The sequence below is a fragment of the Cladophialophora yegresii genome (assembly GCF_000585515.1).
Source record: "Cladophialophora yegresii CBS 114405 chromosome Unknown aczIN-supercont1.1, whole genome shotgun sequence".
Lineage (NCBI taxonomy): Eukaryota > Fungi > Ascomycota > Eurotiomycetes > Chaetothyriales > Herpotrichiellaceae > Cladophialophora > Cladophialophora yegresii.
The window spans coordinates 3033767-3056039 of NW_006913045.1; the positions used below are offsets into that span (position 1 = coordinate 3033767).

At 54.5% G+C, this 22273-nt stretch overlaps 7 protein-coding genes across 7 annotated transcripts; 2 read left to right on the plus strand and 5 right to left on the minus strand.

The window, feature by feature from the left end:
- Positions 1-76: 76 nt before the first annotated feature.
- On the minus strand, positions 77-1120 carry A1O7_01083 (uncharacterized protein; the record flags this gene model as incomplete). Its single annotated transcript, XM_007755122.1, has 1 exon — positions 77-1120. One exon carries the CDS (start codon positions 1118-1120, stop codon positions 77-79), a length of 1044 nt encoding a protein of 347 aa, XP_007753312.1.
- Positions 1121-3970: 2850 nt separating this feature from the next.
- On the minus strand, positions 3971-6092 carry A1O7_01084 (uncharacterized protein; the record flags this gene model as incomplete). The annotated part of the gene is made up of 2 exons (XM_007755123.1): positions 3971-4510; positions 4557-6092. The coding sequence occupies 2 exons, from the start codon at positions 6090-6092 to the stop codon at positions 3971-3973; spliced, it is 2076 nt and encodes a 691-aa protein (XP_007753313.1).
- Positions 6093-8150: 2058 nt separating this feature from the next.
- Positions 8151-9627, minus strand: A1O7_01085 (RuvB-like helicase 1; the record flags this gene model as incomplete). Its single annotated transcript, XM_007755124.1, has 3 exons — positions 8151-8612; positions 8665-9212; positions 9264-9627. 3 exons carry the CDS (start codon positions 9625-9627, stop codon positions 8151-8153), a joined length of 1374 nt encoding a protein of 457 aa, XP_007753314.1.
- A 316-nt stretch (positions 9628-9943) lies between these two features.
- A1O7_01086 (uncharacterized protein) lies at positions 9944-11278 on the plus strand (the record flags this gene model as incomplete). The annotated part of the gene is made up of 1 exon (XM_007755125.1): positions 9944-11278. One exon carries the CDS (start codon positions 9944-9946, stop codon positions 11276-11278), a length of 1335 nt encoding a protein of 444 aa, XP_007753315.1.
- Positions 11279-11599: 321 nt separating this feature from the next.
- A1O7_01087 (uncharacterized protein) lies at positions 11600-12349 on the minus strand (the record flags this gene model as incomplete). The annotated part of the gene is made up of 1 exon (XM_007755126.1): positions 11600-12349. One exon carries the CDS (start codon positions 12347-12349, stop codon positions 11600-11602), a length of 750 nt encoding a protein of 249 aa, XP_007753316.1.
- A 1018-nt stretch (positions 12350-13367) lies between these two features.
- On the plus strand, positions 13368-16979 carry A1O7_01088 (uncharacterized protein; the record flags this gene model as incomplete). Its single annotated transcript, XM_007755127.1, has 1 exon — positions 13368-16979. The coding sequence occupies one exon, from the start codon at positions 13368-13370 to the stop codon at positions 16977-16979; it is 3612 nt and encodes a 1203-aa protein (XP_007753317.1).
- A 607-nt stretch (positions 16980-17586) lies between these two features.
- Positions 17587-21672, minus strand: A1O7_01089 (xanthine dehydrogenase; the record flags this gene model as incomplete). Its single annotated transcript, XM_007755128.1, has 1 exon — positions 17587-21672. One exon carries the CDS (start codon positions 21670-21672, stop codon positions 17587-17589), a length of 4086 nt encoding a protein of 1361 aa, XP_007753318.1.
- Between the last annotated feature and the right edge of the window lie 601 nt (positions 21673-22273).

The following is a 22273-nucleotide window of genomic DNA, read 5'->3' on the forward strand; positions in this document are numbered from 1 at the left end:
GCTACTGTATCGACTGCATCTATTGCATCTACTTTATTTATCTATTTATCTATTTCCATCCATCCCCTCTGTCTGTCTATACCCCAACCTTCTCCTCCACCGCCTCCTTCACCCTCCCGACAGCCCACTCCAACACCTGATGCATCCCCCAGTGCCCACCGCCCGGACACACATCGATGCCCTCCCTAGCACACACCTCCTCGTCAAGGATCTCCCCATCGACATTGCCCGCCTCGTACATCCACGCGTGATATCTCCGGTAGTTAGGCCAGACCACGTCCTCGACGTACCCGGGCGGATCTGTCCAGAAGCCTTCGAGCGTGACGTAGCCCGTGCGGGCGGCACGGCGGGTCAACGTCTGAGCACGCGTCGAGGGGATGAACAGTTTGGGGTGCATGATGGTGTGAGTCAAGGTGTATAGATGGTTTAGCTGGTCTTGAGAATGTGGATCTGATGACGTGGGGGCCGCGCCGGCTGTGGCTGTGGATGGAGGACCCGACGCGGTTCCTGACTCTGATGCAGGCGGCGGCGGAGGGGGAGGAGGGTAAAGCAGGAAGCCATCGACGATGTAGATCCTGATTTCTCTCGTGTCGATGTTTAGGCTTCCGGTCTCACGCTCGTGCTCTGCACCAGGAGGACGCCTTCTCGCAAGATCATCCAACCACGCCCTCATCTTCCCTTTCCACTCCTCCACATCCGCAGCCGACACGTGGGTCTCCGGCACGCTATTCTGGTCCTCCTTCGAGACACTGTCCTCGGGCAAGGATCCATATGCTAGAAGGTGTTTCAGCGTGTATTCGAACAGAGGGAGATCAAGCGAGCCGATGCAATCCCAGTCCTGGAGGTCGCGGGTGCCGAACTCGGCGGAAGAAACAGTCACGGTGGGAATGTCCTTGTCTGTCTTGTACGAGTCGTCTTGGTGCAGGATCGCCAGGCTGATGCTTAGCCCTGGGGATTCCAGGTTGGTAATCTCGCGCAACAGCCGGGCGAGGGTGGTCTTGCCGCTGGATGATGGGCCGGAGAGGCCGATGATGATGGTTTGGACTTGTCTCCGGGTTTCGGGCTGTGGATTATTGGCATCCTCATGCTGGCGTTGAGTAATGGATGCTGGCTTCTCCATGGCTGGGGAGGGGCGGAGGTTTGCGGCACGCCGGGCACGAAGCCAGCAACTTGGTGAATTAGTCGCACAGACTTAATTGACCGGGGGCTTACAAGAAGAACGGACCTGTAAGTCTGTCGCCTGCTCGGTACGGATGCAGATCTTGGGAGGTTCACGGAGTGGACGTCCGGCGGCGGGGTCGGGAGAGGAAAACCAAAACGTAGGCAACACGACGACAGAATGGGACTCTCAAGCACCGATATGCTGGCTGGATCTGAAGCCTAAGGCCGGGCAAAGTCTATGAAACAGTGGTAGTGACGACGGGTCTCGAGCCTTCACGACCGACCAGCGACGTCTTGAGGCTTCCCTCCTCATTGGGATTTGAGACATTGAAGCTTAAATCTGCCGAGACAAAGCTTGGCTGAAACTATATTTGACTCTTGCGCTGGCTCGGCTGGAATCTGATTTCACCTTCATCCCCAAATCACTATTACTATCTATTCAATAGGCTTTCAGGAGCTGCCACGTCATGCTAGACTGCGAAGGTCGTATGCTGGAAGACTCACCAGGCATTTTAATACTAGCAGAACCACCACGGCATTCGCAACTCTTAACATGTGTATATCAAGAAGATGGACTTGTACATTTTTTTTGAGGTTCCTCGACTCAACTGCCTGGCACCTGGACGTGAAGCAACCATCTACTATTTCTTTGGAAAACCGTCGGCTGCCTCACGCCTCTGGGGTGGACTGGGTTGGATTGGGTTGGCTCTGGGCTCGAGAATGGTGAGAGCGTTGTTCGTAGAGAGCGACATGTTGCATTTGACGAAGCCAGTTCTCGTGCCCTGTATCGCCTGCGACGGGGATGGCAGATGGATGACTGTCCTCCAAGACCAGCAAATCATGGTCTGAAGCGGCACTGCATTTATGCGTCACATGCATCATACCTCGACGGCGTGTCGCGATGTCATCGAATGCTCTGCTTATCGAGGCAAACACGCCGAGAAGCTGGAATCTCACACCGCTGCTCCCCACTTCCACCACCTCTCATATCTCGAGGAAAATCTTGATGCATCGTCCCGCCGACTCCCTTTTAATCGACATGTGGTGAAGCCGTACTGTGAGGTCCGTGGGCCGTGACGTCCTGGATCATATCCGGTATTGTCCGGCCTGGTTGTCTGCTGTCTGTACGCTCCTTCTCTGTGCGAGAAGCATCGTCTCTGCCTCACTGGGCCGACGACACGCGATACGTGCTCAGCACGCGGAATGTATACACACATACATAGGTACAGTACCTCCCTAAATACGTACCATACATACTAGTAGCTAGGTACACAGTACACCATGCGAGCAATCGGCCTAAAGAGGTTATGCAAATCAATACAAAGCAACGCAATGCCCATTGAGCCCCTCTGTTCTGCATCTTGTTCTCACAGCCCTGTTGGTGCCACGACGTCGTCGTCGTCGGTGGCGCGGCAAAAGGCTCAGGTATTCTTGAAATGTCCTCATCTGGCAGAGCCCATGCATGCGAGTAACGAGGTACTATCGGCCACAAATACCCCAGTTGGCGTGCCTTGTATACACTACGTACCTTTGTGCGTCCTCGTACTCCGTACTGCAACCACCCAGTGGCCCTGCCAGTAATGACTGGATACCGCTGAACCGGAGAGGCTTCCCTTCAGCCGCTGGACACACCTTCAAAATGCAGATCTCGAGGGTTCGGCGGACATCGAGGACAACATTCACCGCGTCACGTCGAGATCACCAGCCACTCCATCTACGTCCGGTGAAGCCATGTCTTCTGGCCCTGGATTGTGAACCCACGAGATCCAGCTGGAGTAGCAATTCGCAAATCCGCGGGCTCCTCGTATTCACAAATAAGAAAAATGCCGCAGCTGGTCTTTCCAATCATTAAATTGCCATCAGGGTAATCCCAGATCTATCTGTCAGCGAGCAGCAGCAAGACTCAATCAACATGACCTCCTGTCCTCAGTATCAACCCGACGCCCGTGCAGAATCGTACTTCTGCTCATGAACGACCCTCTCCCCGGCGCCAAACAATGATCGTCGTTGCCACCATTTCCGTTTTCATGAAGAATCGACTTCGCCGCGCTCCTGCTCCCCCATGTCTCGTTGAGTGCAAACTTCTTGAGCTCGTATGCTCGTGTCGCTTCGGGCGTCGTATGTCCAAGACGGCGAGGGATTCTGATCGGCCCTCGTAGGACCGCCGAATCCATGGAGACGAAGCTCGCAAAATCGCAAAAATAAAGGCGAGACACAAAATCATATGATACAGAATCCTTGAAAAATGTCCATCCACCCATGTTCTCCATCGGCAAGCCTTTGTATCGAAATGGCAGCCGAGGACAACCGACAATGGCGTATGTTGGGCAGGGGATATCTAGTGATCGACGCATTCCAGCCGTACATGTCCAGTGATGCCAATCGTTCTGTTCTTGAACTCCGACACCGACACCCAACCCCACAGGTGATTCCTATAATCGGGTATATGCAACTTCAAAACATAGACAACGACGATTGATACCGGACACTCCCGATCCGACGCCCTGCTCGAGCGCACCCGCAGACTGACGCAGGCGCCCCCCTATTTCGTGGCTCACTTGACTTCCTGCCAGGCTGCATTGTCAATCTGCCCATCCCGGACCCATGCTACACTTCGAACAGAAGACGGAGGATCAGCAAGAGGGTGCAACCCGTCGCCTCCTGTCTCATAGTCCACGTGGTCTGATTGCCGTGCGACCATGTCAGCAGATGGTAGTAGTACTGCTCGAAGCAGGCTCGGAGCAGGCTCACGCCGGGAGACCGCCTCCAGAAAGCGGCGTTTCCTGATTGGCCTGGATAAGTCTGCCGTCTATGCGGATCCCTTCTGCCTCTTTCCGCCCACTTTCGGACTGGCCTTGACTTTATTCGGTCCGTTCGGTTCCCCTTGGGCGTTTTCATCTTCCAGCTTGACAACACTAGCACGGCGCCTCTTGTTGGAAACATTAGGGCTCGTGTTCGTACTGGGCCCTTGACTGCCGCTAAGATTTGACCCTTGAGCGCTCATCTGGTGCATCATGGCCACACCCCCTACACCAGGGTTTTGCGCAGGGCTGGGCGTATGCACAGGGCCACCCATCATAGGTGAGCCTTGGGCTTGGGGGACATTGAGGTGTCCCATTGCCGGCGAGTTCATCATGTTAGGACCATTCATGCCGGGGTTCATTTGATTGGGAAACGCGATCTGCCCATTGGCTGCTCTTGCCATCTGATTGAGTCGCGCGTTGTTGACCTGGGCCATGTTTTGTGCATTCTCCTGCGTGACGCGGAGTAACGAGTCTTTGGGCGAAATGCCTGGATGCTGGTGATAATACTCCATGAGCGGACCCATGGCCGTCATGACCTCGGCAATCTTCGCATAGGTTAGTCATCGTTCACTCACTCCACAACCCACATACCTCTAAGAACTGAGAGATGTGTTGCGGCACACCCCATTCACCAACCCCCGAGCTAGGTATCACTGGTCCCATGATCGGCCCATTGGCCTTGCCTTGTGTCCGTTTGACGTTCTTGTTGGTGATCTTGGGACTCTGTTTCATTTCTGGTGACGAAGTTTGCAAGAGCGCATTCCGTGGAATGTACTCCTGCCACCCCGAGCAACTGATGTTGAGATGCTCGATCACTTGCATATCGTTGAACAGAACGCGTAGCTGCCCGGACGTCGTCACTCGGAGGTCGTTGTCAAAGACATATGTAAGACTCGCATTGCTGCTGGTGATGTGAACACCGCCATTGGCCGTCTTCGTCTGCGTGTGTTCATAAGATTGCAGAAGGATCTGCCTTACACCAGCGGCAAAGTATGAGTGGTAATATCGTGGTAGCGAGGGAAATTGTAGCTGGAATGATTTATCCCCTCCGGACTTGTTACTAAAGAACTGTTGCCTCAAAGATCCGAAAGGTGAAAAGAATTGACCTATGAGCTGTTCCCAATACTCCAGATCATGTGGTCGTTCTGGATTCGCCAGAAGGTCCTGATACATGATCAGTCGCAGGATACACTGACCTCCGAAAGCGTCTTGTTTTCCGAGGTCGGGCATCATCATGTTGGCAGGAGCATCGGGTTGCTGTTTGATCTGGGGTTCTTCTTCCGGTTCTGTCGTTTTCACAGGCGGGTTGGCTGGCTGAGTTGGCTGTGAACTGGGAGCGGGTTGTCCCTGGGGGGGCTGCTGCTTGGGTTGCGCGGGTTGCTGTTGAGGTTGTGTTGTGGGCGGAGGTTGCGGGGTAGGCTGTGTCTGAGGAGCTGGTGTGGGTTGTGGTTGTGGAGGTTGAGAGGTCTGCTCTTGTGAGCGTGTCATTTGCATTTGCTGCGCAGCCGCCCGTTGATTCTGCGCTGCGGCTGCCATCTGAATCGCATGTTGTTGCGCGTGGGCCTGAGCTTGCTGCGCTCTGAGCGCTTGCTGTTGGTTGTGTTGATGCTGTAGGCTCTGCATTTGGGGGTGGTTCGGATTCATTGGCATCTGCGGATGCATGCCCATACCCATCTTCATTTGTTGCAGCTGTGCCTGATTGAAGCCCTGAGCGTTGGGCATACCCATCGGCATCCCTTGCCCCTGGGCCATCTGTTGCATCATGCGCTGTCGCGCCATGAATTGTTGCTGTTGTGGCGTGATCATGCCCTGACCATAGTTCATCTGCGGATGGTTCTGCTGAAACATAGCTTGTTGTGGGCCAAGATGCGCATGCGCCATGGCCATGCCGTTATGCATAGGACCGGGCGCAGGTGTCCCAGCGCCAGGAGGCATGCCAGTCACCATCGGACCTTGAGTGACCTGAGGTGCAGACACTCCTGGATGCATGGCCTGCATCATACCAGGCCCAGGTTGACCTCCCATGTGAGCGGCGCCAGGATGCTGCATACCCATGGGATGAGCTGTGGGCATTCCAGGATGACCAGGAGCAATGCCCGCATGGTGGGGGAAAGGTTGGGCCATCATCTTCGGGAACGCTGACAGATGAGGTGTCGAAGCGCAAACGTGATCGAAGTGTAATCACAATAGCCGTTACTATCCTTGTCCTTCTCTTATTCTTCCCGGCTCCGATTCCTTCGGCCCCACTTCAGTGGCCGGAAAGACGATGTAATGTCTGGAACTGCAAAAGAGATATTACATTTGAATAACTTGATGGTCGAGTATGGTCGGAATGGTATTCTTTCGCCTTTCAGACGGAATGCCGCGCAGGTGTTTTGGGGAGAAGTGGTATGGGATGATGACTTCCCCGGGTTCGAGTCGCTTACGGGGCTTTCTCCAAGTGTCGCGACGAGGAGGACAATCAAATCATTTGACGGCAACAGTGGGAACCGATGCGCGTAGACGTTTCATGTTCTATCCAGCATCGTGGAAGAGGAGGACGAGGTGTAAAAGCGAGGAGCTGTGTGAAAATAAGTGATCCGAGTTGTCTGCGGGCGTGGTTGCGGTGTTATCGGGCTGTTGCTGGTACCCGTGATCCGCTGATCCTGGTAGAGAGTCACGCCGCGAAGGGTGCGGGAATTAATAGATGGCGTCCCGGAGCGAGGGAGATTGTGCTGATGATAAGAAAAAGAGCGACAAGAGATCAAATGCGCCAGTTGAAGCTGTATCGCGAGTCCGGCCTCAAGGACTTGAGCAAGGCGAGGCGGAGGTGAATAGTTGGTGAAGTCGCAGGTGCAGATTCAGGATCTGCAGGTGCGCAGGAGAGACAGACGGAGGATGCTGGGGGAAAGAGCCACCCACCGATGCGTCGCTGGCGGCCCAGTGCCACTTGGCCCGCCAAGCAATCAGCCTATGCCAGTTCGAGCACTAGCGGCTTGCGGTTTCAGAAATATATTTTCCTACCAGAACCAGCACCTATTTTTCTCCGACCACTTCCTCCTCGACTTCTCGAGATGATGCTTCTTTGTGATCTTCGACAATGGTGCTGACAGCGCAATGTATACGGTAGACGTGGTAAGCACCCCCCCCAATTCCCTCTTTCTCTTTCCCACCTCGAAGATGACAAAACCCAAATACTTCTTTCTACCCTGAGTCGTCCTTGAAGAAACATCCGGACTGTCAACGCTGGACAGTCTGTTACTAGCCAGTATATCATGTCTGATATTGTTATTTGCCTCCTCAGCCCGGCACAGTATGAGTGCGAGCTATTTACTGATTGAGGTTGCAGATCCTGACTCGTGAACGAGAATTCGCACGATCCTCGCTCCCGAGCACAGCTAATCTCTTGAATGAGAACTCGCACGATCCTCGCTTCCGGGCACAGCTATTTAAACTAAGGTCCGCCCTCAGTTTCCTGCCCTTCCGTCGACCTACCCTAGCAATGCTTTCCTATGATGAAAACCTTTCCACATTCGCAGTTTCCACGCTAGCCCTGGCATGCGAACCTACTTTAAGTCCAGGTGTCTTTGAGCGATTGCACTTCCTTGGATGTCTTACGGATCACAGCTAAACACATGATTTGACATTCGTCCGATCGTTCAATCGCTGACTAGCCTTTTCCATAGGTAATCTCGTCTTTTCACGCCCTCGGAAAGTCTCGCGAGAGGTGCCCTGCGTTTTTCGTGGCAGACGTCCCGTTTAGAATCGCTAGCTTCACGAGAAGAGCATACGGAGACTAAAAGGAGGAATTCCAATAGGAAATCAATAAAAAGATGTTCTGCTCGTCTTCCTACAACCGCGTGGAGTCTGGGACATAAACGATGCCGCTCAAGTACGATGAAATTTTCAGCTCCCTTTGCGTGGTCGTGACTGTTTTACATACGCTTCGCTCGGCACTCTCTGCACTTCACCTCATCTTGACCGCTGCTCTTCGGTTGTTGGGCGGTGTCGCGGCTTGAGAGGTGGCAGCCTTGTTGCTGTGTCCGGCGCGCGACAGGTCCCAAACCCGCTGGCGTGCGGCCATCATACTAGGCGGTAGCACGTATCAGATTCGGCGATGCCAGTTAGTTGGGCTCAAACCACTGCTTCTGGTGGTTGACGGCCGAGCTTCGTAATTTTCCATCCAATTGAATCTCCTCTCTTCCTTCAGCTGATAAACAATCCACCTGCCTGCTCTACGACCTTCGCGCTCCTCCTCGCGTCGATGAAGAGGTCTTCACATTCTGCGACGTCGTCTGGGGAGATCTCCGATCGCCCATTGACCTTCGCTAGGATACTGCTCGGTGTTAACAGCTGCAGAGCATACCGCAAGCTGACATTCGTGCCGTGTCGTGCTACCCTTTCCAGTGCCGGCTCTGATATTGAAAGACCCTCTGTCTTTGAGCGTAGTCGGATGATGGTCTGAACTTCTTGGGCATTGTACGGATGGGTTGGGATGATCAGAAGACGCGCAAGCAAGTCCGGAGGGATACCGTGAGCGCCCGTTATGTCTTGTGTACCACGAATGACGGTGTTGCCCCGATTCGAGGCAAGAATGACAATTGGGGCGATTGGAGATTCGAGAGCGCGGTTGAGGTATGTGAAACATTCGATGTCGAGCATGTGCACCTGAATTGCATGTTAGTATCTGCTTCCTCCCCAAGGCCTCGCCACTACGTACCTCGTCAATGAACAGGACACCGGGTACCAACTCGGCCACGCCCTGGTCAATGTACCGACTGACCACCTTGTTGATCTCGGCGCGGAGCTTGTCTGTGATCTCAGTCTTCTTCGGCTTCATCAGTTGGCCCATCATGCTCATAACATCCTGGCCACCCTGAGGTCGCGCATTGGCCATGTCCAAATCATGCAGAGTCACGTCTTGCACCACCTCTTTCTTCTTGTGGACCTCGCCCTTGGGGACGGGCACATATTCTTCGGCCTCGAGATCGAATTCGGTCGCGTAGGCGTCTGATCGGCCAACTCGCTTGCACGCGCCGGTGTTGGCTTCGATATAGATGACGTCGCCTACCGTGACTCGCTCTCGCTGGATGGCTTCGTATATGCTGGGGTCTAGACGTAGTTTCTTGGTGCCTTTGGCGGATTTGAGGGTGATGACAAGGTGGGAAATGGTGCGGCCAAAGCCACCCAGCGGATTTTCTGCTTCTTCGGGGAGGAGTTCGGTCACCTCGCCCTCGTATACTTCTTTGGTCTCGCGCACTCGCAAGCCTGGTTGAAGTTAGCCTGAGCTCGCAGCGCAGCCAAACGCGAACCGCATACCGATGGCTCTTCTGAAATTCTCCATCAATGCCTCTGTTTTCTTGACTTCTGTTGAGTAGACCTCACTGCCCACGATGGGACAGAAGGGTACTTTCGTCCCCAGCTCTTGTGAGACTGCTAGGGCCAGGGCTGTCTTGCCCGTACCAGGTCCGCCGGCCAACAGCACTGCTCTTCCGGACATCTTCTTCGCCTTGATCAGGTCCACGACCACTCCGCAGGCCTCGCGAGCCGCGGCCTGACCGACGAAACCATGGCCCGACGGCTCTGCAGTGCCGTCTGGTCTCAGACCCAGGCCCTTGATGTGAGTATGTGCCGCGGTCCTGTTTTCGCGCGCATTGCCCTTGACTTCGCTAATGTTGACCATGGCGCCGGACGGGTCGCACAGAGTTTGAACGGGTCAAAGATATTGCTTCAAGAAGACGAGAGAAGCCCAAGAAGAAGTATTAGGTCCGGGGTGTCGCGGTAATGAATTGTAGTTGTCGCGATCCTAGGGAAATGGAGTTGGAGCGCAGGCCCGAATCGCGCTAAAATTTGGGAAATTCAAATCGAACGAGACCACGCATTCCACTTCCATTGTACAGAATAACCACACTTGTACGCAGAGGACTCTTCCCCTTGCTCCCAATCCTTCACCTCCTCTCCCGGCCTTCACGCAGCTCGGATCGGGGCTCGCTGTGGAGATGGCGGCGCCGACCCAGATCACGAAGCTCCCAGAGGTACTCCGCAGTCCGAGCACGATCCAATATTTCGCCTACAAGCACAAGGTCAAACATTCGAACCCGTACTTCAAGCCTAGATTCACTTTCAAGCTCGAAGACAGACAACATACGCTTCTGGCAGAAAACAAATGGCGACATACAGATCCCTTGATGCCGCCATACCCCTACGGGGAGAACATGCATTTCCCCGAAGCGAACTTTGGTCTGTACGGGGGTGCAACGGTGCAGTCTGGGAGTAAGATCTCCAAAGGCAGGAATAAGGGCAAGACACTACGGCATTGGTTTCCCAATGTGCGGGTCGAGACCGTCAGAAGTGAAGCCTTGGGAAAAGAGCTCAAGTTGCCCATCACTGCCCGTGTCATGAGGACTATCGAGAAATGCGGTGGCATCGATGCATATGTCACGGGCATCAAGCCGGCGCGGATAAAAGAGCTGGGATTGCTAGGCTGGAAGCTCCGATGGCTCGTTATGACATCTCCCAAATACCGCGTTAAGCACGAACAGCAGCTGCAGAAATACAACCTCCCAAAGCACTACTCCCTAGAAGGCACCTTTGAAGATGCATGGAACGACGAGAACGTGAGAGCAAAGATGATCGAACAACAGGAGGCCGCATGGCAGGATTTGCGCCAGGCTGCTGAACGCTTCGAGAAGCATGTCCAGAAAAACTGGGTCGACAACGGAGAAAAAGAGTCATATGAGATCCCCAAGTTAGAATCACTCAACCGAGGCAGCGTCTACAATTTGAGTCTGCCGGAGCAATTAGAGGAACCGGATATCATCGAGGGGAGGTACAGGCGCCTCAGAACATTCAATGAGCAATTGACCCCGGCGACACGAGCTCAGGTGGTAGCGGGCGAGCGTGGCTCGGAGACCGGAGGCCCTGCGGAGCAGACCAGGCTATCGGATGACCTGCCTTCACGTGTCGAAGACTCAATCGAAGGGGTTACTATGAGCATGGAGGCGCAAGATCTCGGGGTGGATCCATTAAAAGACGACGCGCAAAGCATTGAGATGCGGCTTGAAGCCGTCAAGCAGATGATAAGGAATCATGCGCAGGATGCTGAAGCTGAGGCATCGACTGTGAGGGCCGATAAGGAGTTGGGCGACAAAGCGGAGGTCTTGCTGGCAAATGCTGCCGAGGACCACGTTGCCAAAATCGATCAACAAGTTACCGAGCGTGATGCTGAGAACCACCTTGAAGCAGCCCGAGAGGAGATGAAGAAGGACAAAGGGTCTCGGAGACATGGGACAAGTGAGAAGACAGGTGATGTGCCCCAATCCACAAAGCGATGAGCACAGTGACACCCAGGCAATAGACCGGCGAGTACTGCGCCGAAAGTTAGCCATTGTTCGAGTAACTCACGCTTTGGTGTGTTCTCGCATGAGCGGTAGCGAGATGGTCAGGACTGGGTTGAAGAGTGCCGAGCACCATCAACTGTATATCCAAGCATCTGTACAAAACACCTTGGCCCGTCACGACAGTCGGCTTTTTAAAGCCTGTCTGCGGGGATATTGAATACCCTCTTGAGGTAATAGAAATCTCCCACTACCATCTCGACATGTCATTGCTGATTTCGTTGTAATTTTACTCACGTCCCGTTGACTTTCCGAACATCACAAGCATGAGTCTCCACTGGCACCTGTTCCAGCACCCGCTGGCAGCTGTCCTTTCGCCTCCATAGTCTTCCATCTCGCGAACAGACTCCTGAACGCCGACGGATCCTGCGCTCCACTGACCTCCCAGACATCATTGATTTCGTAAAACGGCACGCCACTGATCCCCTTCATATGAGCTTCCTCGGCCATCTTATCGATCAATTCCCCATCCTTGCCCGACGTCAAATACTCGGTGATCTCCTCCTTGGTGCCCAGGTTGGCCTCGAGCCCGACCTCGACGAGCGTCTCAAGCGTCGTGATATCGACCTCCTGCTCGAAATACCTCCTCCAGAGGCCCAACATGACTTCATTCTGCGAGTGCTCGCCGCCCTTGCCCTGCGCCCAGTAGACAAGCCGATGTCCGTTCCGGCTGGGCCCCGTCATGCCGCCAAACTTGAAATTCAGCCCCTCAGCCTTGGACGTCTGCGTCATCATGGCTTCGATCTGTTTCGCGCGCTCGGGGCCGAACTTGGCGGCGTACATCTCCCTTCGCGGCCTCGAGGGGGCCGGGAAGGGCGGTGGCGCGGGACCGTTGCCTGTGGTTAATTGAGGTGGTGGCTGGAGGTAGAAGGGTAGGTATTTCAGACTGAACTTGTCGTCGGGGTGCTGCCTTTTGTGTTCGGCGATGGCGCGCGACAGGCGGTTATGGCCGATCATGCACCATGGGCACACGATGTCGCTGGTGATGGTGATGTTGTAGTTTGTCATTCTGGCGAAGAGGGGGCGGGTGGGCGTGAAGCGCATCAGTTATGGAAATGCTCCGCCGAGGAATGGGGGGCTTAATTGGGTTTTTATGTTGTCGATGGTTCACTTTCGAATCCTTCTCTGGACGACGACGAGAACCGAGGGTCGTCAAGATGTGATGGATTTGTCAGCCACGACTGTCGCTTGGGGGTGGAGTTCGGCTTCGGCTAATCTGTTCCGGGCCTGCGGAGGACTGCATTTCGCTGTCCGCTCTGGTTCTGCAAAGAGATAGACAAGCATCATCGCAGAGTGACTCTGCAGGTGGAAGCTGAGCATGGTCTGCTCTTGCGTTCGATTAGCAGTTGCGGAGCCAGTCACTGAGGCCGACAAGGACTGTTGTAGCTACGGCTTTTTCATTGCAACCGACCGGCGACTTACACGTAGCTACTCAGACGTCCATCGGGAGCACATCGATTCTTGATCGAGAAGCTCACCTGGTGGAATATGTAGTCGGAACGTTTAGCTCTGCTTTGGCCCCTGAAACGATCAGGCTGCAGTGCCGCATCTCAGCCTGCAGGAAAAGCCGTCGTCATGACCTTGGGTGGCGATGATTCTTGCAGCGAATCTCGTGCCTATATTTCTGTCAGACCAAATCAACTATCCATCTCTCTTCAAACGAGGCTCCCCTTTGACTTGCAAGCCATTCATCCGACGCACAACGTGATAGCACCCATCTTCTCGGGCGATAGACTCTTTCTTTCCCCTGAGGATGTCGGACCCTCCCTCACGTCTTGAGCATCGTCCTGATGATGGTGATGATCAACCCTTTGATACATGTCACTTTTTCTTGGGACCCGGGACAATTGACGGTCACATTAACGATCCAGCCGAAGCTTCGCAGAAACCGTCTTTGTCCCAGCCAGATCGAAAGGTATAGATCATATAATATTCTCAGGGGCATCTTCACTAAGCATTCCAGACTCATGAGCGAGGTGCAACTCCACGGTCTGCCGGTCGCTCAAATGACTCTGAACCTTCAAACATGGATCAGCATCATACACCGTCACCGGATGCGATAGATGACTATCTCGCGCTTGGTACAATCCGTCTAGTCCGACGTACAGGAAATGGTGAACAAGGCGCTTGGCACATGATCGGACCCAAGTACACGATATATCCTCACCCAGAAGTAACGAAAGGGGAGGCACGAGGATGGATTACGACTTCAGTTATTCCACATGTCAGCGATCCTGCCTACGCTTCATTGAAGGTTCACGCCTTGCCAGAAGATGTAAATCGAAGCAGTCGTGGGTCAATACAGCACCATAGGAAGCTACTGAAGTTGCTTGCCGATTTGATTGACACATCTGTCGAGGCTTGGTATGGCAGCTTCGACCCGAACTCGCCCATGCAAACATACAAGGAACCCGACTTCTCGCAGGAAGAATCTCTCTTCTACACCTTCAACACCTTGGCTTCGCCACAGATAACTCTCGGTGACGCCGGGACATTTGTGCACAATCAACAGGCAATGGCTGATGTTTTCCAGGACAGCATCATTGGCCTCAAGACGCAGTTATACCCGTATCAGAAGCGGTCGCTTGCTGCGATGCTACGGAAAGAGGTGCACCCTTCCAAGTCCCGTGATCCACGCAAGCCCCGGTTTCGAGACCTGAACGGTACCGAATTCTACTTCGATGCGCATGAAGGTGTCCTTCTCCGTCACCCACATCTGTACAGTGAGTGTCGCGGAGGGATCCTGGCAGAGACTATGGGCTACGGCAAAACCTTGATTTGCATCGCACTGGTCCTAGCCACAAGAGGTCACTATCCTGCCATCCCCGAAGGCAGGATCAGTACCGTTCCCGAAGAATATAACGAGCGGACACCAAGTCTACTCGCATTGGCTGCAAAGAAGATCAAACAAGCTGGAGTGCCCTGGAAGTCGCACTTTGCCGCTTTAGAAACAGAGGGGTACCATTTTGACAGCTGCACGGAGGAGTTGGCCAAGTATGATGGCGAATATGCTGAACCAATCTTCCACCCTACTACCCCAGACCGCAAGAATAAGAAACGGGAAGACTTCAGGATGCTGCGTCAGTCATTTGCCACTTTGCTCATCGTCCCGCTGAATCTGCTCGTGCAATGGCAGCACGAGATTGTGAAACACACTCATCCTGGTGCACTTGACGTCCTTGTGCTCGACTCGACGACAAAGGACATACCGCCCTGGAAGTCGTTGATGAAGTACGACATTGTGCTCATCACGAAAGCTCGATTCGAGCAGGAGTACCGAGATGATCACCTCAACCAGGCTAGGCAATTCAGAGGCTCAGAGAAATTTCGCTCCCAATTGACCGAAGTGCGATGGCTACGCGTGATCTGTGATGAAGGCCATGGTTTTGCCGGATCAAGCTACAAGACACATGCTGTGGCTATGCTGGATAAGATGTCGATCGAACGTCGGTGGGTCGTATCGGGCACACCGTCGCACTCTCTCCAGGGAGTTGAGGTCAATCTAGCACTGAACGAGACCAATAACTTCAACGAACTATCACGGGACCAGTCGATCAAAACAGCCTTGCAACGACGGAGGGCTAAGGAGGCAGTAGATGACGAGCTGAAAGACATGGAACGGTTGCGTGCCATCATCGTCAACTTTCTCAAGGTCCAACCTTGGGCAAATCAGAAAGGCGCCGACTATGCCGACTGGAAAAAGTATCTGCATCCTTTCGATGCGTCACAAAATCGACGTTTTGCGCCAGCTCTCAAGGCCATCCTCCAGTCGCTAATCATCCGACACCGGATCGAGGACATCGATGCTGATCTCTGTCTTCCTCCGCTTCACAATACCACCGTGTGCCTCGAGCCGAGCTACTATGACAAACTCAGCATGAATCTTTTCAGAATGGTCTTGACCTCCAACGCCGTCACCTCTGAAAGAGTAGACGAAGACTACATGTTCCAGCCCAGGAACCGCAAATATCTAGACGAACTCATCAACAACCAGCGGCGCTCAAGCTTTCACTGGGTGGGCTTCACTACGCACGAAGTCGCAGAAACGGTGAGGGTGAGCGGAAAATACCTTGACGAGCATCTGGACACCGTCTCCGATGGAGACGGCGCGCTCCTGACAGAAGCAATCATGAATGGCGAACGCGCCCTGAACGACTCGGGTTGGAGAGCGTTCTCCTTCTACCATGAGATAGGAGTCTACGTCAAAGATTTCCCCAGCGCTGCGGCGCAAGCTTGGGCCCTGAACAACGAACCCTCGGATCCACTCCTCCTTGGCACCAAGCAAGCCCGAGAAGCACAGCAGCATGTTCTGAAGCATCTTGAAGGCGGCGATCCTAGCTTCGGTCTTGTGGGAGCAGGATTTCGAGCAATGTTCGCAGCGCGCGGACGAGCCACCGAGGAATTGAAGGCTCGAGAGAAAGCACGCCCGAGCCCGAACGGCAAGCCTCCAACAGCCGGGACCGCAGAAGAACCGAAGATCAAAAACCAAGCATCTACGTTCTCGTCCCCTGTCCGTTCCTCCAAGGCCGAAACACTCCTGGTTGCTGGCCACAAGCGCAGTTTGTCGACCATCGGCGCTACGGTCACAGCGTCTCTGGCCAAAACCAAGGTCGTCGGCTTCACATCCGCAAAGTTGAACTACCTGTGCTCGCGCGTGCTGTCGTTACAGAAGAGCGAGAAGATCATCATCTTCTATGATTCCAACAACATTGCTTTCTGGATCGCCGAAGCACTCGAACTGCTCTCGGTCAAGTTCCTCATCTACGCCAACACGTTGGCGGTGGCCCGTCGAGCCGCGTACCTCGCGACATTCAACCAGTCAGACGTGTTCCGCGTGCTGCTCATGGACTTGAAACAAGCATCGCACGGCCTCCACGTCGCTGCCGCCACCCGCATCTTCATCGTGTCCCCCATCTGGCAGCCGGACGTCGAATCCCAAGCGATCAAACGGGCCCATCGCATCGGACAGACACGGCCTGTCTATGTAGAAACGCTAGTACTGAAGGGTACACTTGAGGAGAAAATCCTCAAACGGCGCCGCCAAATGAGCAAGGCCGAGCTGGTGAAAGCCGAAAAGAGCCTCCTGGACGACGACACAATGAATGGTGTTATCCGCGGGGAGGGCTTCCTGAAGATCACGGACAACGAGAAAGACCAGATGAAGGGCGGAACGCTAGATGAACCGGTCCCACTATTTGAAAGACGCGACGGACCATTCTCTGCAGACGGCACTGAAGACAGTGATTCGATTGTAGGCCTCGAGAGCGGGCGCTCTCCGAAGAAACGCAGAAAATGGTCAGCAAAGGGGAAGGAGACAGGAAAGGACAATGGTGGGAAGGGCTCGGAAAAGACCGTGGCATCTGCCGCTGCTGCGGACACGCTGCTGTCCCCGCCAGTCACGCCCGCCGCGCAGACGAGGTCCTCGATCTTTGGGGGTGGTAGTGGTAGTGGCACCGGTTCCCCTGTCACCACCGCGAAGCCGAAGAAGAGCGTGGGATTCATGATTGAGGCTACGAGTCACACGTCCCCGACTTCTGGGTCGGACCCCAGTTCTGGTTCCGGCACGGGTTATGGTACGGGTCCTTGTTTTAATCGTGGTCCTGGGCCTGGTCCTGGTTCCGGAGGAATGCTTACTTGAGCTCTTGCTCATCGGGCCGGGTTGACAGGGGCAAGATGACGTTGAGAAAAGCCCCAACGGTTCTTGAACTTTGCTCATTTACAATACAATCAAACAGAGATAGTGTAAAGGGCGCGTCAAAAGCCGTTGACGACGCAGATGTGAGCTTTATTCCAGGCGATCGGAGTTCATAGAGCGAGACGAGATATAGAACCGAATAATGGCTGAGCATATATCTCCGGAGTGAACTGGAACAAATGATAAGAGCTCCATTCTAACATATCACAAACCACAACCCGCAAACCATATCCCACGCCATGAGCCGTTGCCGAGCGACACGACGACGAGAGGTCATGATACCAGCTCGACGTGTCAGAATCTGCCGTGTGAGACCATGCCAAGGAGAATACTCCCCAATGAAAGGTCATGATACATATCAGACGGACGGATCGGACTCTGTCCTGTGAGACCACGCCATGGTGAAACCGTGAACGCCCCCATGTGGAAACACACACTGGAGACCGCCACAGCACAGCTTAAATTTATCTCAGTCCCCTTTCTTCACCTTGACCTCTCAAAACCGAGATGAAGAAACTCATTTCGCCCACTCCCTCGGCTCCACCGCGCATCAGATCGAGATGAAGAAACTCTTTTCCCCTTCCCTCGGCTCTACGGCGCATCTCTTGAGAATCGGATCCGCACAACTGATCCGGATCCTCTCGGGCGTGGCCGGGCTCCTCAGACTCAGCACCTCCTCCACACCATACTGCTTCCGCGCGGCCTTGAGGGCATCCCTGATGGCGAAGAAGACCGCACTGCCCATGAACAGCGGCGGCTCGCCGACGCCGCGCGACCGCTGGATCGTGCGCAGATTCTTCCACTCGACATCCTTGAGCAGCGAGACGTTCATGACCTGCGGAATGTCGCGGAAGCCGGGGATCTTGTAGGCGCCCGGACCCCTCGTGAAGAGCTGCCCACTGGCGCGGTGCCAGAGAGACTCCTCCGTGGTGAAGAGTCCTTGGCCCTGCACGTACGCGCCCTCGATCTGCCCGTAGTCGATGGCCGGGTTGATGCTGCGGCCGACGTCCATCTTGATGTCGGAGCGCAGGCACGTCCAGTCGCCCGTGAGCGTATCTATCAGGACTTCGCTCGCCGTCACGCCCTGCGTGAAGTAGAAGAACATTTTACCCGTGTTCTCCTTTGTCGGGTCATCGGGGTTGGGACCCCAGATGTAGCCGATCTCGGGCGTCTTGTAGAATCCATTGGCCGAGAGGTTGACGCGGTCAAAGTACGCTGCCGTGGCGAGCTGGTGCATCGAGGCCTTTGGGCCGAATTTCTCGCGGTACGGCGCCAGCCGCTCATTGATCTGCATGCATGCGTTGTACGCGGCGTAGCCGTTGAGATCGGATGAGGCCGACGCTGCCGTGCTGGATGAGTTGGCGACCGTGTTGGTTGCCGTTTCGGAAATGTGTACGTCCGTGAGAGGCACTTGGAGCGCTTCGGCGACGATCATGCAGATCTTGGTGTGCAGACCTTGACCCATTTCTGTGCCGCCGTGGGCGACAAGCACCGAACCGTCGTGGTAGATGTGCACGAGTGCGCCGGCTTGATTGAGGAATAGTGCCGTAAAAGAAATGCCGAATTTGGTCGGGATGATGGCAAGGCCTTTCTTCTGCCACTTGTGCGTGGCGTTGAACTCGTCGACGGCTTTGCGGCGCGCGTTGTAGTCAGATTCCTCCTTGATTTGCTTGTACATCAACGGGACATGCCAGTCCTCGAGGGCTTGCTTGAAATGTGTCTGCTCGCCGTCCTTGTAGAAGTTGATTTCGCGGAGGCGGTCGACGGGGATCTTGAGATGATCCGATATTTCCTCCATGTACGTTTCGGCGATGAACATGCCTTGGGGGCCGCCAAAGCCACGGAAGGCTGTGTTTGAGACAGTGTTGGTCTTGCACACCCGGCCGTCGACGTCTACGTTGGGGATATTGTAGCACCCATCGATGTGTGATAGGGCCCGGTCCACGACCGCAGCCGACAGATCTTGACACCATCCTCCGTTGTTGAAGACATTGCATCTCAGAGCTCGGATCTTGCCGTCCTTGTTGACTCCGACCTTCCAGATGGCCAGGAACGGGTGTCGCTGGCCAGAGGTCATGATGTCTTCGTCACGGTTGAGCATGCATCTAACTGGCCGCTTCACTTTGTTTGCTGCGACAGCACAGATTGTCGAGAGCTGGATTGATCGGGTCTCTTTGCCGCCAAAGCCGCCACCGAGACGCTTGACTTTGGAAACGATCTTGTTGGACTGCACGCCCAGAGCTTTTGCGATATAGGCCTGCGTTTCTGACGGATTTTGCGTGCTGCTCCAGACTTCCATTTCACCATCCTCTGGCTTGGGAATCGCGAGAGCAGCGTTGGTCTCGAGGTAGAAGTGCTCCTGCCCACCCATCCTGGCAGTACCCTCGAAGACATAGTCGCATTCTTGAAACGCTTTGTCGACATCACCTCTGCGGATGTACCGGTAGTGCGCGAAAAAGCTTTGCTTCTCTATCGCCTCTTCGATGGTATAGATAGCCGGCAGTTCTTCGTACTGGACCAGGACAGCACGGGCACCAGCAGAAGCTTGCTGAGGCGTATTTGCCAGAATCATACCAATGGGTTGACCCGCCGTGAAGACTTCGTCCTCGGCAAAGAAGACCTCGTCGCACACAGGCGCACCCCACCAGTTTCCCTTGGGATTCGGGAAATCGTGCCTGTCAACCCAGGCGGCGACACCTGGGAGTTGGAGCGCCGGGCTGGCGTCAACGCTGATCAGCTTCGCATGTGACTTGGTCGATAGAACGAGGCAGCCGATAAGCTCGTTCTTCTGTGTAGGGATATCGTCCGTATACTGGGCTTCTCCGGTGCACTGCTTCAGTGCCGCCAGATGCGGGTGTTCCTTCCCAAGAACCTTCTGCGAGTAAGCGACAGAAGCATCGTGGTCTTTGTGGCCTTTTGAGATTTCTCGCTCAATCTCTCCGACTACTTCTGTATCTGCTTCCTTGCTCGCTTCTTCGATCTGAACAAGGACTTCTTGGTAAAAGCGGTAGAAGAATCCCAAAGCCAAGGATTTCCTGTACCAGGCCATTCCTCCGGGCACGCCGAATGGAAGGTTGAAGTCGTGTTCCAAGGCACTCATTACTCCCTCTAGTGTCTGTGGATCTGTGAAGGTCTTTCCCACGATGTATTCAGACGCTTGTTTAGCTTCAATGGTGATAGGAGCCATTCCTCCGTAGACCAGGTTGGCGTTCTTGACCTTGTAGTTGTCGTCCAGCGCGACTCGCAGGCAAGCATTGACAATAGCGATATCGTCGTCTTTCCGCTTCGCCTGCTTGTACGATCTGACGTATTCTCCTTTCTCAGCGGTGATGGGGACTCTCATCGCTGCGATTACAGCATCTTCAGGCAAAGCGGTCACTCGGTAGCGCTTAAAGAAGCTGCCCATAGGTATCTCTGTAGTCTTCTTGAGGGACTTGGCAATCATAATCGAGTTTGTGGCGACGAAGACTGGATTCAGATCGGAGATGGGAGAAGCTGTTGCCAAGTTGCCCGCGGGAGTGCCAACGTTTCGGATTTGTCGACCTGCGAAGTACCTGATAGCTTTCTTGATGGCTTTAAATGGTTGTGCTTTGGCCTCGCCGTAGTGTTTGACAGCCTCGTCACAGATGTCTTCGAGATCTGTCAAGGCGACATTGCCACCAATCTCCAGGTAGTCATCATGGAACGAGTACTGTCGAAGTTCGGCAATATCGCCTACATATACTGAGGCCGAGTATTGGGCTGCCTTGAACTTGATCTCGATCTGGGTCTCAGTGCTACCACCAATCAACTTAGCAGCTGGGTGAGCGTTCTTGATCTCCAGCAGCTGCTCAAGAGTAACGGGCCTGTACCACTTCTTCCTCTTGTTCCCAAACGCGAGCGGCCTGAGCTCATGCTTCCTTAGTGCAGGAGGATAAATCAACTCTGTTGACGGATCGTAGTGAATGAAAGATGGCGGAGTATACTTCTTCTCAGGAGCGTCCACGTCGCTGGCGCCATTTGTGGCACCGTTGCAGGAACCCCCCTTGTCCATGCAGCAGCCAGAACCGCCGTTGGCAATCGACTTGCCACAAGACTTGTTGAAGCTCTGAGCTGCGTCGAGGATCGGTCGGTAGCCCGTGCATCGGCACAGGTTGCCATCGAAGTTTTCCTCGACCTCGATCTCTGATGCCCCAGGACCATTATTTCTCAGTAGAGCATACAAGCTCATGACTATACCCGGTGTGCAAAAGCCGCACTGGCTCCCACTTGCCATGGCGATCCGCTGCTGTGCGGGATGAGGGTTCTTGGAATTGCCAATGCCCTCGATAGTAACCACATGCTTGCCATCGACGCTGGCCAGGGGAGCCAGACAAGCGTTGACTGAGGCATGGTATATTTTCTTGGTGGTCGGGTTCAGTTGTGAGACCACCACCGTACACGCACCACATCCACCTTCTGCGCATCCCAGCTTTGTGCCCGTCAAGCCGATGCCTCTTAGATACTCCAACAAGGTGAGTTCTGGGTCCACCGCATCCAGCTCGACCCTCGTCCCATTGAGGTAGAAACGGAGTGTGTCGTCGTAGCTTTCGGTCAGTGAGGTGAGCGAGATGACGTTCTCCGCGCTGCCGGCTGGCTCAAGAACGCCCGGAGCCATCTCGCCTCGGGAGTTTGTCAACAAGAGTGAGGAGGCAGCAAAGTCAGCGGCCCTGTCAGGTCAGCATCCCACGTCGCTTTTGCACAAGTCGAGGCGAATGGAAACGGGCGAGGAAAATATAGAGGCAGATGTCGTACAAGCCGAAGTGTGGCGGGGTTCAAGAGGCGGAAGAGACAAACGAAACTCCCCGCAGGCACTCACTACAGCCTCTTATCGGCAACGGCCTGAGGCTACTCATCAATGCAAAAGCAATCTGTTTCATACGATTTTGATAGGAAACGGGATACGACGCCTTGACGCACGAATCACAGGGGGGCAATTGCAGCACAACTGAGATACTCGTCAAGATAGCTAGACATGGATCGCTAGTGAGGGGAGAGGGTAGTCGGCGTCCTGGCCAATCGCCTCCCATGGAATTGAGAGCTGGTCCCGCCTGTCTGCAGCTGCGGCGGTGGTGGTGGCTTTCTGCGGGCGGCGACCTCCGATGGTACGAGCGGCGCGTTCATCTGACTGGAAGTCGGCCGTCCTCAAAAGCCTGTAAGTACGGAGTAAGTACATAAGTGTACGAGCAATACCGAAAACACAGAGGAAGCATGGACAG